This window comes from Pelmatolapia mariae, linkage group LG4 (genome assembly GCF_036321145.2).
Source record: "Pelmatolapia mariae isolate MD_Pm_ZW linkage group LG4, Pm_UMD_F_2, whole genome shotgun sequence".
Taxonomy (NCBI): domain Eukaryota; kingdom Metazoa; phylum Chordata; class Actinopteri; order Cichliformes; family Cichlidae; genus Pelmatolapia; species Pelmatolapia mariae.
In genome coordinates, this window is record NC_086230.1 from 32,144,816 (window position 1) to 32,160,292 (window position 15,477).

Below are 15,477 nucleotides of genomic sequence, written 5' to 3' on the forward strand. Positions count from 1 at the left end.
CAGGGTCACAATTGGGTTATGGTTAGGTATAGGGATGATGTCACTTAGTTCTCTTTCATTAAAGCTTTAGTGCACGGTCCTAGGGGCCGACTGGATCATCCAAACTCTCCCTTGAGTCTCCTGTTTAGCTGTTCTGCTCCTCTCCTCCTTTCATCGTAGGTCATCTTTGGGGTTCCACTGTTGTCACTCCCATCTGACTAGTTGGTCCACATGCTAAGTTATTGTGAAGCTCTTAAAGTTTTGGGCTATCAGAAAGAGTGGTCTATGAAAAAAAACATATTCAAAATATATTATATTATAACCCAAAAGGTAGACAGATCCCCCTACACCTCCGTGGAGGGGATTTAGCTTCCACATAACAGTGATTTTTTTTAATGTCTTTTTACTTTATTTTGTGCTCTTGAATCAATTGTGAGATCATCCACTTCTTGTTAGTATTTACAACAATCCACACAATTTCATGTTAGTTGTGATTCACACCATGTTTTCACACTTCTATAATACACATGCATCATGAGTGCAGGGAGATCTGTCTTACATGTTTGGTACAATTATTTTGATATATTTTATAATATTATTCTAATATTCTTACTACAAAATTAATTATAAAAAATGATGCAAAAATAATAGAGCCTTGTTTAATTTTTTTGTGTAATTTAAGCGCAGTTTGTTGACTTAGCAATGCATCGCTGTTCTTCCTCAACTCTCTGCTGCCACTTTCTCTCATCCTAACTCCGCCGATCCTCCATAGGTTGACATACAGTGTGAAAAACTCTTCCAAGGTCTCTATTCTGTCTTTCCCTCCTCTTTCCTATCCACACCTCTTCATAAAAAAAAAAAGAAAAAACAGGGTTTCTTCCAAAAGTACTGTGTGAATGTGGTTTGTACTGTAGAGTGCTCTGAGAAATCAATAAGAGTGGAAAAGATAAGTAAAGTCTATAAGTTAGCATTTTATTAATGCCTGGCTGCATGTTGGTCTCCCTGAGTGCTACTGCGAGAGTCAAACCACAAAGGCAAACCTCATAAAGGAAAAATTTGAGTAACAAGTCTTTAACTTCTTCAACAATCAAATTAAAACCAAAACAATCTGAGAAACAATTACGCACTTCTGAATTAATCAAAATGGATAATAAAGTTTTCATAAGCATTTCTCATTTTACTCACTTCTATCAAATGTGAACAGTCTTGTTTGTTCCTGCCATCTGGACCTCAAATGATGTGTTCGTGTGAAGAGGAAGGTGGACTGGTGCAGGCACAAACCAACCTGACATTTTATTCTAATATGTTTCAAGCAACAAACTCTGAGGCTGAAAAATGAAGCCAATGCCAAAGTATTAAACATTGCCGTTCTTCTAATGGCCACTTGGAGCTTGCTACAAAAGCGAGTAAATTCCCCTACACTCCCATGTTAAAATACCCAAATTTAGAACAGAAATAATCATGTCTACAGACAGGTAGAATAAATTGTTTGGTCTTGACGTATGAACAGTTTTTTGGTGGGTGAATTTTCTACCAATGCATCCAAGCTGGATTTTGCAAAGGCTTGACGTTAATATCGATAATTGGTGGAGGTAAGCCTAACTAATTTGAGTCACTGACCTAGATCCCTTGACTGTGTTTGTGCTGTTGGTGTCTTTTGAAACCTTTCATTGACTGTCTGACAAAAAAATACGGCTTACTATTCACATAATCCCAGTTTTGCTGCACAAAATTCGAGGCTCATATTTGTATGTTACTTAGCACTACTTAGTAGCTTTGTGTATCTGTGCATTTCATCCATACACGTTAATGGATGCAGCATGCTAATGAAGCTACTTAGTATTAGCACTCCAAGTACAGCAGCAGTCATTACTACAATGTTTAGGCTGCTGCAAATGGATAACGTCACGGCAGCAACATGCAGCTGTTTTAAGTCCGTGGCTGATGCTCGATAACAGATGCTGAAGCAGTAATTTTTTTTCCTTGATTACTTGCAAATAAGTAGCACGATCTGATACAACATTTATTATGATGATGTGGGAACAACACCAACACGAGGATATCAGATCATCCAAATAGCACATATATGCATATGTAAAAATTATTAAAGCTGAACAGGCAAAGACAATTTGCCCTCACTTATTCTTAATAATACACTATTCCATGTTTGGGCTGACTTTAGGCAACTGTAAGTTATTGCTTTTGTACTGAGAGCTTATTAACCTATACTCAATATAAAATCTCCCCCACTTCAGATATTGTTAGGACTCTGTATAGATAAGAATGAAATTTGCAGGAGATCGCAGTGCAAGGTGGAGCTGAAATTGATGACTTTTTGCAGGTAGAGGGGGATTAGATGGGTTTATTTCCCTAGATCTCATTGAAAACAGTGCAGTGGGATCACTGAAATGAAATCTGGACATCTGGACGGACACATCACAGAAAACTAGCAGTGGATAACAGCATGTACAGAGAGTTCGTTGGTTTGGGAAAGTGGAATCCTTTACAAAGTAAATGCTTACATTTCCTCTTAATTCATTTATCATTACAGAGCACTGATATGTAGCATAGTGTTAGTGGCTGCTGTTTACCTTTCAGAAAAACAATGAATATCACATTTCCTCATGCATTTGCAAAGGTGAAAGAGCCTTTATGCTACAGTTGCTTGTATGCCTCAACCTCTGGGATTACTCTACAAAAAGCTGTAAATATGCAAAGCAGATTAATTAGTTTTCCAAGGTGACCTGTGCAAAGAAAGGACTCCATGTGTCAATAAATCAGTGATGTAGTACCTAAAATGTAATTTGTCTGCAGAGGAATGAATATCTGCACAAGTTTTATTGATATTTGCTCTGGAGTTAACGAGGCTCTGTGCGTGGCTTCATTGGCCAAAAAGTATTTCTGTTTAATCCACAGCCTTAAAAAACCGCAAGGGTTGGAGTTGTTAGAGCATCTTAGTTCTGGTGGCTTTAACCGGAGGGCGTGCGCGCTGCACCTCAAAGTCCACAGTTCATTTGAATCTCATCCTAAAGCTCCTGCCAAACCAACAAACTCAGCGTGCTGACTCAAGACGAAGCTTATTAGCTCTAATCCCTGGCAATGCTCTCTGTTTGTATTATCAAACAGGATTAGACTGATACCTGTATGTTGGTTTACCAATATACTGGCTCAACTTTTAACTTTTCAACACTACTAAGTCACATAATCTGCCTGTGATATGAGAAGTCTCTCTTTGACCACACGTCTCGGAAACCTGGAATTGTATTTTGGAATTGCACGTAATTTTATTTTACATTTCAGTGTTATTTAAAAAAAAAACAACAGTGGATCTGAAAGCTGACATAAAGAGTCTCAACACCTCCAAGCAGGGAGACCAGGCATCACACTTTATGTGGGACTCCACAGCGTTTGCATCCCTTGTTGCTTGGACCACATAGTGAGACAACGTTCCACGGTTTAATTGGCTCTAGTTTTGAAATTCAACACTGCAAATCTAAGTCTGGCTTTTATCCAATGGCTAAGAAGAAAGCAGAGAAGGCTCTCGTCACGGGTCAAGTGTAGGTTAACCCATCTCGCCTTTTACTGCCTACACTGTACCCAATGGAAATCTTTACAAGGTCACAAGCTATGCAGACTACAGCGAAATATGATGAAAAATATCTCAAAGAAAACAAAATCCAGCTCCTACAAGAACTGGGAAACTGTTCCGAACTGAGTGAAGCAGTTATTTTTCACACAGTGAGGGAATATGAAGTGGCGTGACACAGGACACGTGGGTCCCACAAAATACGTGTGGCTGGAGAATAGGTGAATCTTACGCGTCCCAGTCTTGGGACGCGTCTTTGCTGAGTCCCACAGATTAGTGACAGTTGAAACATAACAGCTCAGTTCAGGTTTAACTTGGACAATGTTGTTGTTTGTTTTCCAGAACGGTTTTTCATGCATTCATTAGAAAATGCTGCCAAAGGCCTGAAAAAAAGCGTTTGATCATATTTGAGGGATAAAACAGTTGTTAAATAAGCTTCTAATTACAAGAAAAAAGCCCAAATTCAAATCTTAAGTTCATTGGATGTACATGTTTATTACAGAATTGGGGAATTCACCCTTTAGGGGATTCATACACTTCAGCTGGGATACGACTTGTGATTTTAACCACAGGTTTGGCATTGTCCCATTCTTACCTCAGATTGTGTTTTATCGTTCACCCGTCATCGCTCTACGTTCTGCTCGGTCTTTTGGTGGCTGTTTCTCTTCATCTTATGTGTTCTTGGCGTATCCTCGACCTGCATCAGCGCCTCAGCACAGTTTTACAACTGCAGCTCATTTCACCTTCGTAAGACCGGGCCACAGATTCTGAGCCGGTTAGACTGAAACTTGTCTTCGGACTGTTGCTACACCTTAGTAATGTTAGACCAATCAAGAGGATCATAAAGATTTGTGGTCTTAACATCAACTTCAGTGGGACTGCCATATGTCCTTTTGGTCCTCATATCATTAGTAGTAGTATTATTGTGAGTACTACATTTGCAAAAATCTGTTAAATTATGTGCAATAATACAATGAAATTCAAGCCCAGCAAGTAATCAACTGTTAGAGATTAATCCTGATGTCTCAAAGGAAACATTTTTACTCTATTCAGCTGTAGTGTTTTGACATAAAGCACATTTAAAACCACTCATGTGCATTGTTGTTGGGCTTCTTACAGGACTTGAGGTTTGGTTGCCTTGCCGGCCACCAGTGTTGGTCAAGTTACTTGAAAAAAGTAGTTAGTTACTAATTACTGATTACTTCTCCAAGAAAGCAATCCTGTTACTTTACTGATTACTTATGTTCAAAAGTAATTAGTTACTTTATTATTTAGTTGCTTTTCAAAAACATGATACACAACCTGGATACGTAATAAAACAATAGACTTTTCAGCCCAATTCTAGTTTTTCTAGTTTTTCTGCATAATCCATCATATAAAATGTAATCAAATTAAAACGTATTTTATTAGTTTTAATCTTTTAACTTTATGCACATTGCATCAAGCAAAAATTAAATTAAATGCAACAGTCTGTGACTGGAAGAAATGTGTTTAACATTTAAACCTATTTCCTACATATTCCAGTATATAAAATAAAATAATGTTTTTTGTTTACACTCTTTCAAATAGATGCAAGTAAAACACAACAGAAAATAAATAAAATCAAAGGTTCAGCAGCACTGAGTCCTGTCGCTCTTAAATCTATTCTCACCTGTTTAGCAGGAGTGGGGCGGGTGGAGGTGTGCCCACAGCGGTCATGTCAGTGGGGGGATCCGGGGGTTTCCCTGTGAATGTCACATTCCCGTGGCAGCGTGGTTGGTGCTCAGATTTGAAGTTTCATTTTTCGCTGTAGAAAGAAGTTTTCTTCCAACGCAGAGTGTACAGCTGACACTAAGTTTGATTCTGTAAAAAGTGACAAAAACATTAAAGTAATTTAAGTATGTCTAAGCTTTAAACGCTGCATGGTCGTACTCTCTCCATCACTCCATATTATCCATTGTTGATCTGCACACGTCTGTCGCTGCCACGGACATCGCGTGCTTGTACATCATCGTCATGAGACACTCTCACAAACAAAATCACGGTCCAATAACGCAGTAACGCAGCATGCTTACAGGAAAGTAACAGTAATCTAATTACTTTTTTTGCAATAGTAATCCCTTACTGTAATTGTTACTTTTTTTCTAGTAACAAGTAACACATTAGTTTTAATGCGTTACTGTCCATCTCTGGCGGCCACAAGAAGACCTTTATTGTGCCTTGAGATTTTTGATTCTGTGGAACTTTATGGGATGGGAATATCTTTTGGGATATTCCCTAATTTGGAGTTTTGATGAAGTCGGTGGAGAGTGTCGCCCACTATATTTGTCCAGTCTGAGTATGAAGGCCATATCATAAAACCAGTGAAATCCCAAAAGAATCCACTCCCATCAGGACAGAAATATTTCACCAACAGATAAAGGTCATCTTTGTACTGATTTCCAATTACCCTTCTTTTAACTGACCCAAACCAAGCATTTCTTTAAATGTATGTGCCAATTGTATATTCCTAAAGGTCTAATGTGTATTAGAATTTGTCCGGATCACTTAATGAATCATAATAAATGATTTCAAAGATGGTATAAATGCGGTGAGTCACCCTGTCTTACACAATCTTGCACAGCTACTCTTATTTAAATCGATTCCTTCACTCCGTCATACAACAGCCATTGCTTTTCTGTCAGATAATATCATTTCAGCATGAAATATCAACAATGGGGGAAAAACGGATGTATTTGCACAAAACCAGGATTTAGAAAGTTTATTTCTATAGTGTTTCTCACAGGGATGAAATCAATTCGCAGTAAAACGCAGTGAAAACGTGTTAGAATAGAATAAAATCATAATAGAAACAGTGATATAAATATATAATAACCTCCGCAGAAGTCCTGCTTAAACAGGAAAGTTTTCAACTACTTTTTGAAGGACTCCACAGAGTCAGCTAAACGTAGATGAAGTGGCGTATGTTCCAGAGTTTTGGTGCCGCAGACTGAAAGATTCTGTCGCTCCTGGTCTTTAATCTTGTACGAGGAAGAGCTAATAAATTTAGAACCTGCGAACGAAGACTGCAAGCAGCAGAGAGTTTATAAAGCAGTTGAGATAAATAATCTGTCTGTGAAGGGCTCTGTAGGTAATTTAATTATTTAATCTATTTTTTTTTTTTTTTACTTTAATTTAAAGGGAACGGGGAGCAGATGTAAAGAGTATAAACCAGGAGTAATGTAATGTCACTTACTGGAACATGGTGGATCTGCTGTGGAGGCCCAGTAGAGAAAGAATTTCAGTTTTTATTGTGAGCACCGGCGTTTCTTTGTACAATGAGCTGACCCGTGCTGCTTCGCTTCTAAAGTTCATGGCTCAGCACGCCAACATACGATTCCTGGCTTTGGATTGAAGGAGAGGGGAAAAAACCTTAACAAGTATAATTTTTGTAGCATTCATAAATATTAAAGCTTGATTAAAATTTAGGACCTCTGACTCCTGCTGCTGTCTAACAAATGATTAACCCTAAAACACTGACTCAGTTGAGATGACTCAGTTGCACAAAGCAGATTTTATTATCAGCTCCTTATTCCTCTCTTTCTGTCAGCAAAAACTCACAGCTCCGAATGAGTAATGAGGATACAGTTGCTGTGTGTAACTGTGCGCCACCTCCTTTCTTTGGGCACGAGCATGTGGATCCTGTGAAGCTGAAGGGAACAGAACCTCAGCTCCTCTTAGTGTTTGGTCCAAACAGGAATAGCCAACATTAACCTGAGTGTCACACAGACAGGTGAGACAGGCTTCCTCATGCCTCTGGCAACTCAAGCACATGAAATCACAGAAAACAACCAATGATCAAGAACAATTAACTTGATTAACATTATTATGTATCAAACTACCAATCAGATTTATTTATCCATAAACTGAAGGTCCCAGGAACGCTACTCTGGATCGTTACAGTTAGCCTGTAGCAACGTGATGCTAGAAAAGCAAGCAAAACGATTGGTGTCCAGGACAGCTATTTAGCTCAGACATTTCTCAAACGTAGGGATCAGACGTCCACACTAAAACTTTATTCTGCAGTGCTTAGTATCAACACATTACAAGGCCAGCTCTCCATCATTTGTATGTTTCTGTGTTCATCTCCCAATGCTAGCTCATTACAGCAAGAAGGAAAGGAGCCACCACATCGTGGTTATAATCAGGTTACAGGTTAATTAATGTTAGCATGTTGAATTCTCAGGGTGGCAGACCACTAAGTTAGGAACTGTGAAACAGACAACAATATTATACTGTAGCATATTAGTGCAGTCATCCAAACATATCAGGGCTGCACATCCTTGTAGCTTTATCAGGTAATCTTTTGACCCTTTGAACCTTTTGGCTCGTGCACAAAACTTTATGTTCAAAACACGTTCAAATGAGACACAGTTCTTTAACTTTTGTCTAAAATGATATATTAACTCAATCTCACATCATATCTAGTCTGCAGGCCTGCAGGTGGAAAATGCCCTCAGATGACTGATCAAATGAATGAGATAAAGCCCATCTAAATGGGCCGTTTAAGAGAATTAGGCACGTCATGATCACAAGCACTACATGGAACGGGCAATTAATTCCTCATATGTCAGTGCAAAGTAAAAGAACAAACTAAGTTAATTAGTAAAACATTGAATTAGCTGATCAATTAACAGCTCGTACTGTTTAAAATTTCACTAAAAGTTAATGACACAGCAAGCCCGAAGTCCAATTCTAAGCCACATGGCAGCGCTGCCCTCTGCTGGATCATGCTGCTCATTGCAAGTATAGACAAGCTTCATGTATCACAGCCACATGATGGTGCATTTTAAAGAGAGGACAGCAATAATCTAATGAAACCAGGGAGGAGATGCAGCCTTTGCTAAGTAGAAGCAGCAGCCCTGAAGAGCCGTCTTCATAGCTGAGGAGCTCTCCGTCGAGCGTAATTGTGTTAATGTGCGAGCTCGTGTTCAGATCAATGGCCACATAGTGGCACTTGTCTTTCCAAAAGAGCGCACAAAGCAAAGCAGACACAAATGTAATATCAGGCCGGTTTAATGGAAGCAGCAGCATCAGATTGCAGCGACACCCCTCTGACGCTGTGATCCCCTACACACCCGAGGTGCAAAATCTTAGAAGCTCAATAAGAAGACGACAAAGGAAAATCCCAAATTTGACCAAATTTCTAAACGATTTCCTTTATTTTCACAGGGTTAATTTTACTACACAGATCTCATGACCAGTGAACAACTTGCAGATAATTGCTCCAGGGTACTTTGAGATCAATACTGTACCAACATAACCGTCAGTATTGGAAAGCTTGCTGCATCAATCTGCCTATAACAGAGAGCCATTTCCTGCCCCTGCTCTTCTTTGTATGGAAAGAGTTCAGGCTAGTAAGGCAGATATTTTCCTCTCATTGTCCTGCCCTGGAAAATTTGAGGCTTTTTTTTTTTTGTAAAAAATAAAAAGGCTGTACTGGAGCTGTTTATTGAAGTTTTGTGAAATCGTTTTAGAGCCCAATGGAGCTGTGAGTCTGAGTGGTTTGGGGGGAGTCTATGGATATCCTCTGGGGAAAGAAAGCCAAGCACCTCGCCCTGCATGTAATATCAGGACAGACCGCCTGCGATGGTAGAAGATGGTAAGGGGATGGTGGTCACAGGGTTCTCTTGAGTAGGTGGAGATAATGTAGGAGGGTGGGTAGATGTTTGCTAAATCTGTATGGCTGTATTTTACTGGGTTCTCTGGTCAGACGGTGGGCAGAGATTTTGTCGGCTTCTCCTTCAGGATTTGTGATTTTTCACTGTAACTTATTGTCAGTTCTTCAAAAATACAGACTAAGAGACTTGATCCAGAATTCGAAGGTAGGTGTTTGTTGACTTGTTTACTCCTTTCCTGGGTGTGGACTCGTTTCCAGTGGGCAAAGAAGCTGTTTGTATTTTCTTTAAAATTTCAGATTGCAGCATAAACTTCCTCGTTGTACTTTTGTGGATTTGTTGTGACACACAGAGTGTTTTGCTTATTGCAGTATCTTGTAAATGTTCTACAATATCGTTAGTAACTTTCGTGTATAGGAAAAAGACACATCCTCCCTTCCAGATTGATTTTTATTCCACATTGCTTCCATACAGTCAGCCAGGAAGTCATGCCAGGGAGCCCAGAGAACATCCCCCTGGGGGAGTGCACGCTGTCCCAGTCCAGGGACCAGCTCACGCCCCCGAGCCGCACGGAGAGCACCGTGTTCAGCCTGTCCCGCACTGAGTCTGTTTGGACTACGGAGAATTCCCCCAAGAGGTCTGAGGTCTTTTGGTTCCCCATCCACCTCATGTCTACCGGGGGCAGCTTCCTGGCATGTGGCATCATCATCAGCGGCCTTTACTTCGCTGGCCACTGCCGGAAAGTCACCAACATCCTGGGACCAGCCCTGCTGTCCATTGGATTGATGGTTTTTGTGGTGGGCGTGGTCCTGATTCCTATTACCAAAGAGAACAGGAAGCGGTCGAAAATGAAGAAGCCCCTGAGTTATTACAGGCCTCCGGTGTTTAACCTGTGATGGCTCGGGCGGTGATGTTTTTCAGCACAACTTTATGTTTGGACGTAATTTCAGGAGAAACTTGAAGAGCACTCTGAACTGAAGTTAATATTTTCAGCTCTGTGGAAAATGATTATTAGAAGACTGTTTGACAACAATTATGTTTATCTCTCTGGATTGATGACGCTATCGCAGTCTCAAGTGTGCATGATGTCATTTCATTAATAACCGCAGCTGTCGAAAACAGGATGAGAGCGCATGGATGGGAATGTGCTGCAGAAAATGCAATTATTTACACCTGCACAAACAATTTAGCAAGAAGATACAAGGCAGTAAAGTGTCCTTATGAATATTTGCAAAGAATAAAATAAAAAATTATGCAAAGACTGACCGTGTCAGTCAAAGTCACGACATCTTCTAATTGTCACTTTGTGTTTTACTGTGTCCAGCTGCATGTGGCTGTGAGTGTTTGTTGAAAAGAAGCACAAGGAGGATGCTTTGAATCTAAATGTATTCATCCTTGAATTATGTAAAGAGTGACGATTTGACTAGTGTGACCTGAAAGCACATTTACATAAGATTTCAATATTAGGTAGCAGCCAATTTAAAGTAACCCCTTCACAGCCAGATTCCACTGTAATGTGCATTAAATATTAATTCCTTCCATCCACTGAAAATGCACTCTTTGGGCTAGCAGTGCAGATCATATTTAAAGTAACAATAATCAATATTTGTATATTTACAAAGAATCGTATGACTGCTACAGAAAGGAATCACTCTTTGTAATGAATGAACTCCACGGTTCCCCTCAGCTCCGAGAAGCATTTTAGCCTCTTTAACTCCTTTGTTTGGTTTCCTGTGTTGGTTCACCGACTAAGCTCTCATTTGTGATGACGGCAGGCAGCTTCAGAGGAAAAAGCTCCAAAGACCTATGTGAACCCTTCCAGCGCAGCATTATTCACCACAGAGAGTCAGACACAAGCTGAGCGAACACAAAAAAGTGTTTTGCAGCCATGAGGCAGGTTTCTAACGAGAGCAAAGCCAGAGGTAATGGAAGAGGAAATATTAGATAGAGACATGTGTACAAAAATCTGGTAACTCACTCAAATTTGTTCAGAATTAAAGTATTTAATTTATATAATAATAATAGATTGCATTTATATAGTGCTTTTCGAGACCCTCAAAGCGCTTTACAATTCCACTATTCATTCACTCTCACATTCACACACTGGTGGAGGCAGCTACAGTTGTAGCCACAGCTGCCCTGGGGCAGACTGACAGAAGCGAGGCTGCCATATCGCACCATCGGCCCCTCTGGCCATCACCAGTAGGCGGTAGGTGAAGTGTCTTGCCCAAGGACACAACGACCGAGACTGTCCGAACCGGGGCTCGAACCGGCAACCTTCCGATTACAAGACGAACTGCCAGCTTAAATATTTTTATTTAATATAACAACCACAGCAGATGTCAACTAATCAAAAGATATAAATGTTAGAGAAACTCTGAATATTTAATTAGCAAAGACATTTAATTTAGCACTCTTTGCTATTTAATCAGGATTATTTCTATTTCGATACCGATACTTCTACTCTGTGTGTTGAATTTGTAACAATGCAATATCTGTAATTATTGATCCAATGTTTTCATGTGTCAGTCTGCCGTCCCCAGGTGGCTAATAAACAAGTGAATTAATCTTTAAGCATTTATTTATACATTTTGTCATACAGGTTGCCAGGTAACACACAAAACCCTGGCACAAAACCAGGAACATATACAACATATAACATCTAAAAATAAATGTTAAACTAAAAAAATACTAAAATACTAATTTACACAAGTTGAAGTTACTGCAGTAGTGATTACTGCACCTCCAGTGATCAACATAAATCAAGTCTAAATGTACAAAATAACAGTGAAGCTGTTATTGGTGTGTTGCTACAGGTTTATATTGAGATATATTTATTATATTTAAGATTTATAGACATTTACAAATGATCCTCTGATGTAATCAGAGTTTTATTTGCAATAAACAGATTATTACAATAATTTTTGTATTTTTTAATCCAAAGTTCATGGTCTTCACATTTGTTTACCTTGGATATAACAATACATACCTTTTGGTTTTAGACAACAAAATAGCTTTTTGAATATTTCACCCTTTTATAGAAACGGATTAATTCATGCTGAAAATAATCATTATTCACAGGCCAGTAGGATGCAATCATAATGTCAGAAGCACTGTATATGCAAAGTCTTTTAAATTAGTGCCGTAATAACTTGAACTTTAGTCTTTGAAGCTTGCTTAATATTTTTAAGTTATCACTACTTTTGACCTTTGTGCTGAGGAGTTGTTCATCCTTTATTTTTTAAATATAATGCAGAAGACTCGTGCAAGGTAAGTGCAAAGACTCAAATCAAATGTAATAGTTTAACTGAAAATCAAAGGTGATAGTGTTTTAATCATTATTTCAGTTATGATGCTTTTACATTTTGATTTTTGTGAATATGCGGTTTCAGGTTTTTATGTGGCCGAGCACAATTTGAAGGTTTAGCTATCCTTACTCAGTTACGACCATTTCTGTCAGTGTTCATGTAACTGTGCAGTGTTTGGGGCGCAACAAGTTCTACTCAAGTTCTGATCACAACACTACTTAACTTTAACTTTCCCTGTTTGGAGGTTTAGAAGTGTTAGTCTAGTAAAAATGATTAAATCAAACATGTATGTGCACATACACTTATCCTAATGTGAGGGAAAAGTACAAATAACTTAATAAAATAAAAGTCAACTTAAAATCCCTTTAACATTTGAAATTTAAAGAAGGACGTGGTAAGCCTTTTGCACTCTAAAATCAAACTAACTGAAAATTAAAATGTTTGGGGAGTTAACAAAACAACCATGAATGGAAAAAACACCTGAAGAAGTTCTAATCCAACATCAGCACAACAAATAAATACATCTGCTTCTTCCTGATATTCACAACATACACGATGCATACATCTGTATAACTTGACAGCCAAATATTATGCTAAGGAGTCTTGTGAGTCCTGCATTATTTGCATTGCACAGACCAGCCTGCGAGATTCTGGACAGTAACTACAATTTGTATCCTTTATTAAATATCATTAAATATCAAAAATCGAAACCTGCCTACTGTATCTGTTCTCCTCTTCTCTGCTTCCTCTATCCCCTCACCACGTGGCAGATGTCTGCTCCACCCGGCTGAGCGCTTCCTCATAAGGGGAACTCCTGGTCTTTCTAAGATTTCACAGTGTGCCTACAGTGAAAAGTGCCCTGAAATGACTGTTGTTGTGAACTGGAGAATTCAGGATATTTGAATTTTCAATGTGAAAAACGAGCAAAAAGGAAGTGCGCATACTTGTGTTTGTTTTGTCTGTACACTGAATGCACCTGCGTGAACACATTGTTTATTTCTACTTTAAGGCGGGGCGTCTCTCTCCACAGGTGCGCAGCCTCAGCTCAGGTATAAAGGATGAAGCAGCTTGCCGTTATACAAGCTTGAAGCGGCTGTGATCTGTCCAGGATGGATGCGATCAAGTGCATCGGAAACTGCTTTTTTATGTTTCTCATCGCCGTCGCGTTTGACGTGCTCGGCGTGATCCTGCTTTTCATCGGGATCTTCGCCAACTTGCGCATCAACGGACTCTTTTATGGCGACTTCTTGATCTACACCGGCTCACTGATCATTTTCATCAGCCTGGCCTGCTGGCTCATGTGGTACGTGGGCAACGTCCAGGTGTCGGTGGATGACGGTTGTAAGAAGAGGAACAGCATCGTGCAGCTGGCCAGGAAACTATCCGAGAGGTTAACCATGAAGCTGAAAGGAGGGGAGGAAAACATGAAGTGCGTGGAGGATGAGGAGAGCAGCCATGGGGGATCCTCTCCACACAAAGCCAGCAGGGTGACGTGGGGCAGATCCACCGCTTACTGCAACGAAGGCTACGATACCTCATCGGACATCCCTGACGTGGAGAGCAAAATGGCCAACAATGACAGGACCTGATGTCATGATGAGTACCTCCATGTTAAAATGCGCATCTGGCCGCTTTATTGTGCCTCTTTCTGGAGCCTTCTGTACAGTATGCAGAGAAAGAGGGATGATACTACTGCAAGTTATATTTTCCAGGCTTCTCGGTCAAACCTAGATGGGCATTATGTCTGGACCTGTTCTGTCAAACATGTTTAAATAGGCTGTAAATCAAAATGTTAGAAATACTGAGGCACAAGGCCCAGCCCGCACCCGCCCTTTATACTCTGTTCTTTCTCACTGAGCTTATGCTTTACTTTTCTGGTCTGTAATTTCATATTAATGACTTTGTACATTTCCTAGAAAGAATTCGCCACCATTTGAAGGGAAATAAGAAAGAGAGTTCACTCGAGGCATTCTCAGCGAATCAATTCAAAATGAATTGTGAGTCTTTTTCAGTCGGAGCACAGTGGGGCACTTTAACTTGAAAATGTGTTAAAGCAGAACTTTCTTTGTTCTTTCCAGAAAACTCTTAAAAGGAATGATTAGGAACGGTGGATCTATATAAGATAAAACACCACCTGTTGTGCTGTAGCTGCTTCAGGCCCCAGAACCTCACTGGCCCCGGACTCTTTAGATTCTGCCAACTAATAGTTTGCAGTAACTTTTTTTGTGAATCACCTACATTATAGTCTAATATTGTGAGCCCCTCTCCCATCTTGTTGAGGCTTTTATCTATTACAGCTTATATTCTGCTTGTGTTGCAAATTTAATATATAAAATTGTGCAATAAAAAGGAAAGAATTGGGGAAAACAGTGAGGACATCAGGGGCCCTGAGCAGACTGACAGCCTTGCAGCTAGAAATACAATTCTGGATACTCAATGTTTATTTATTTATTTTTGCTTGTATAAAAAATGAACATATATTAACATTCATTTTAACTATCGTAACAGATTTAGAGTCTACAAAAATCAGACTTTATTTTATTTGTATTTTTTTCTGTACCTGATTGTAGATTTAAAATAAGCTGGATAAGCAGAGAATGTGCAGATATACCTCTGAGCCACAGCTACAATTACAAGGTGAAAGGACTGATTATTGATAGCCCTCCATTACTTCATTTTTTCCACTTTTCCACTGATAACTAGACACAGTAAAGATAGGTCGTGTTTGCTGTTTGCTTTGCTGTCAGTTCAAAACAAACACTGGTCAGACTGGTTTGACTCAGCAGAGTGGTGATGGCAAAACAAAGCTAGACAAGGCTTAACTTTACTTTATAGCATTTTCCATACGCAGATATGATATGAATTTGTTTGGGACAGTACATTTCTGATAGTACGTTTATATTTATAGATATATTTGGGAGCAGCAGCCTCTGTTTGATCCAGAGGTTCGAGTTCCACTGACGGCACA

General features: G+C 39.5%; 1 protein-coding gene across 2 annotated transcripts; it reads left to right on the top strand.

Annotated features, from left to right (window-relative positions):
- The first annotated feature begins 8,915 nt into the window (after positions 1–8,915).
- On the top strand, positions 8,916–10,753 carry LOC134625620 (phosphoinositide-interacting protein-like). Of its 2 annotated transcripts, none has more exons than XM_063470871.1 (2): positions 8,916–9,408; positions 9,676–10,753. In XM_063470871.1, exon 2 carries the CDS (start codon positions 9,690–9,692, stop codon positions 10,095–10,097), a length of 408 nt encoding a protein of 135 aa, XP_063326941.1. In that variant the 5' UTR covers positions 8,916–9,408; positions 9,676–9,689; the 3' UTR covers positions 10,098–10,753. The 2 variants fall into 2 exon arrangements, with proteins under 2 accessions (XP_063326941.1, XP_063326940.1); XM_063470870.1 differs by having other exon boundaries at positions 8,916–9,185; positions 9,676–10,751.
- The last annotated feature ends 4,724 nt before the right edge of the window (positions 10,754–15,477 follow it).